The following is a 2,399-nucleotide window of genomic DNA, read 5'->3' as shown; positions in this document are numbered from 1 at the left end:
AAAATGACCATTGTTAAAAGTTTTGAAACCACAGGGACGATCTGTGAGGTTTTTTGAACTTAGGGATTAAACTTGATATTTTCGAAAACCATAAAGACCATTTTTGAAGTTTTGTCTTTTTTTTATCTAAAAGTATACATGGTAAGTAACAAAAAATAGAAACACAAATATATAGTTACTAAATAAGTCTGTATAATATAATAAAAAAACAACTGCATCTTTATATGAACTTTAATTATTTATGACACTCCCAGTACAACCGAACCAACTTTACTAGAACCAAATGCATGCCATGTGAACCCTGACTTGAAAGATATGTATAAATACAAATTAACATATTGAAATAAGTGACTATACCTAAACATATCAAGAAAAAACCATATAGATTTTGTCTTAGCATCCCCACCACTTGACAAACATCAAACTTAACAGCAAATTTGCTATAAGACCCCACTCGTATTTTGAAACCATCACTGAAAACGAAGTGAAAGACATGTTTAGAACATAAGAAGCCAAGCCTGGATGTTGATCACGTGAGATGATCACGGCTACCGACTCATGAGCACTGGTGGATTTAGAAAATGTGTGTTTGCCTTTAAAAAAAAGTTGTGGATACAATTCAAAATTATTAATTTTTAAGTCATTTGTTTTAAAATATAAGAATAATCAGATTTTATACCGTAAAGTATTATAGTTTTTGATAATCCAAATGAAAATGTTATATTGTTTAAAATGAAAAGTTAATAGTCACTATGCCAAAATTAAATTCATATTAAAATTCTAGGAAAATGGTATTAAATAAATAGTTGTTGGTGGGATAAATAATAATTTAAGGAGAGAATAAATAAATGAAGTGAATGGGGAGGGAACACAGGTCAGAGCGAGAGTTATCGTCCTGCCTTGGGATTCTGCCGACGATTCTTTCAAAATGCTCAACTAGCACTACTAATTTACTACAGATAATTTGATACTAATGTTATAATAAATTAGTAAAGGATGTAAATTTAAAATTACAAAATAAATAAATAAATAATTGTTTGTTCTTAAGGACATATATTTATAAATCACTCTAATTCATTAGAAAAGTAGTCCAATAGTGGTATTCGAACCAAATACATAAGAAATTAAAAATATATATAGTAGAGTTGTCGTACTCAATTTATTGATCCTAAGTTACATTAAAGTAAACAGATACAAGAGTATAGAATCCCACAAAATTTAATCAAAAAATTTCCCCAGATTACAAGAAAATATATCCAGTCAAGACATTTTCAAAAAAAATAATAAAAACTTAGAAGAGGAAATAAAGGGTGATATGGTAATTTTGACAAGTCTAGTGGGCCATGGCAGCTGGGGGAGCAGGGGCATTAGCATTAGCATTAGCAAAGCTAATGTTTCTCTGGTTAGGCATGGCAAGCATAGCAGTATGATCCATGAAATCATTCAAAGCCACCACATATTCCAAAATTACCCTCAGATCGTCTGCACATGAGAACCCTAGGTTACCGGTTCTTCTAACAGCATAAACATAAAACGTTATGCACCCTTTTCTGAACTTGAACCGGGCCATCTCGCAACCGGACACTCCTCTGATCAGTTTCCGGTTCACTTCCCCTAAAGGAATCTCCGCTGGCCACACCCGGTCCATCGCCACCTTCATTTTTTCCGATTCGAATACGAACAGAACCACCTTCGATTTCTTGGTGCCGAGGCCGAGTGTGAGGGTGTGCCATGCATGGTGCGCTAATATGGTGAAGTTTGTAGGGAGGAAACCGGTGGTTGACGGGAAGATAGATGGGGTTTTGTTGTGGATGGGTGTCGGTGGGGGTAGAGAAAGGAGGCGGAGGAGTTCAAGAGGCCGCGCACGGCGGATGGTGAAGGATTTAACGATGAATTGACCGCCGAATCGGAGGCCTTTGACTTCCGACGAGGGTTTGAAAGAGTAATCTGAGGAGGATTGATCATTTGGGTGTTTGTGTTTTTGCTTCTTTTTCTTTTTCTTGTTTTCTTTTTCATCCATGGATGAATGAATGTGGTGGGCGGTGGTGGGTGAAAGAAATAGAGAGCGAGGAAGGTTGGTCGAATGGGGTTCTTTATGGTGAATGGTTGGATATTGATTTGTGATAAGAGACCAATCTGAAGCTTTTTCTGATTTTTCAAGTGAAAATGTACACTTTTCCACAAATCCTTTCATTTAATCGGTGATTGAATTTTTAAACATTTTACAAAATATAAAGAAAAACAACCGTCGTTTATAGAACTATATTCAAATTAATTACAAATTATCAAAAATAAATCAATTAGACAAGTAATATACTATTACCCAAAGACAACTCACTCACTATGCTTAGAATATTCCTATTTCAATAACATTAGTTAGTGAATGTAGGCAATTAGTT

General features: G+C 34.6%; 1 protein-coding gene across 1 annotated transcript; it reads right to left on the bottom strand.

Annotated features, from left to right (window-relative positions):
• Nucleotides 1-1,151: 1,151 nt before the first annotated feature.
• LOC145161289 (uncharacterized) lies at nt 1,152-2,197 on the bottom strand. Its single transcript, XM_079080791.1, has one exon. It carries the CDS (start codon nt 2,192-2,194, stop codon nt 1,334-1,336), a length of 861 nt encoding a protein of 286 aa, XP_078936917.1. The 5' UTR covers nt 2,195-2,197; the 3' UTR covers nt 1,152-1,333.
• Nucleotides 2,198-2,399: the final 202 nt, after the last annotated feature.

The sequence above is a fragment of the Lactuca virosa genome, chromosome 2, assembly GCF_052849685.1.
Source record: "Lactuca virosa cultivar CGN04683 chromosome 2, Lactuca_virosa_CGN04683_v6, whole genome shotgun sequence".
NCBI lineage: Eukaryota > Viridiplantae > Streptophyta > Magnoliopsida > Asterales > Asteraceae > Lactuca > Lactuca virosa.
This window is presented reverse-complemented; position numbering and strand designations above follow the sequence as displayed.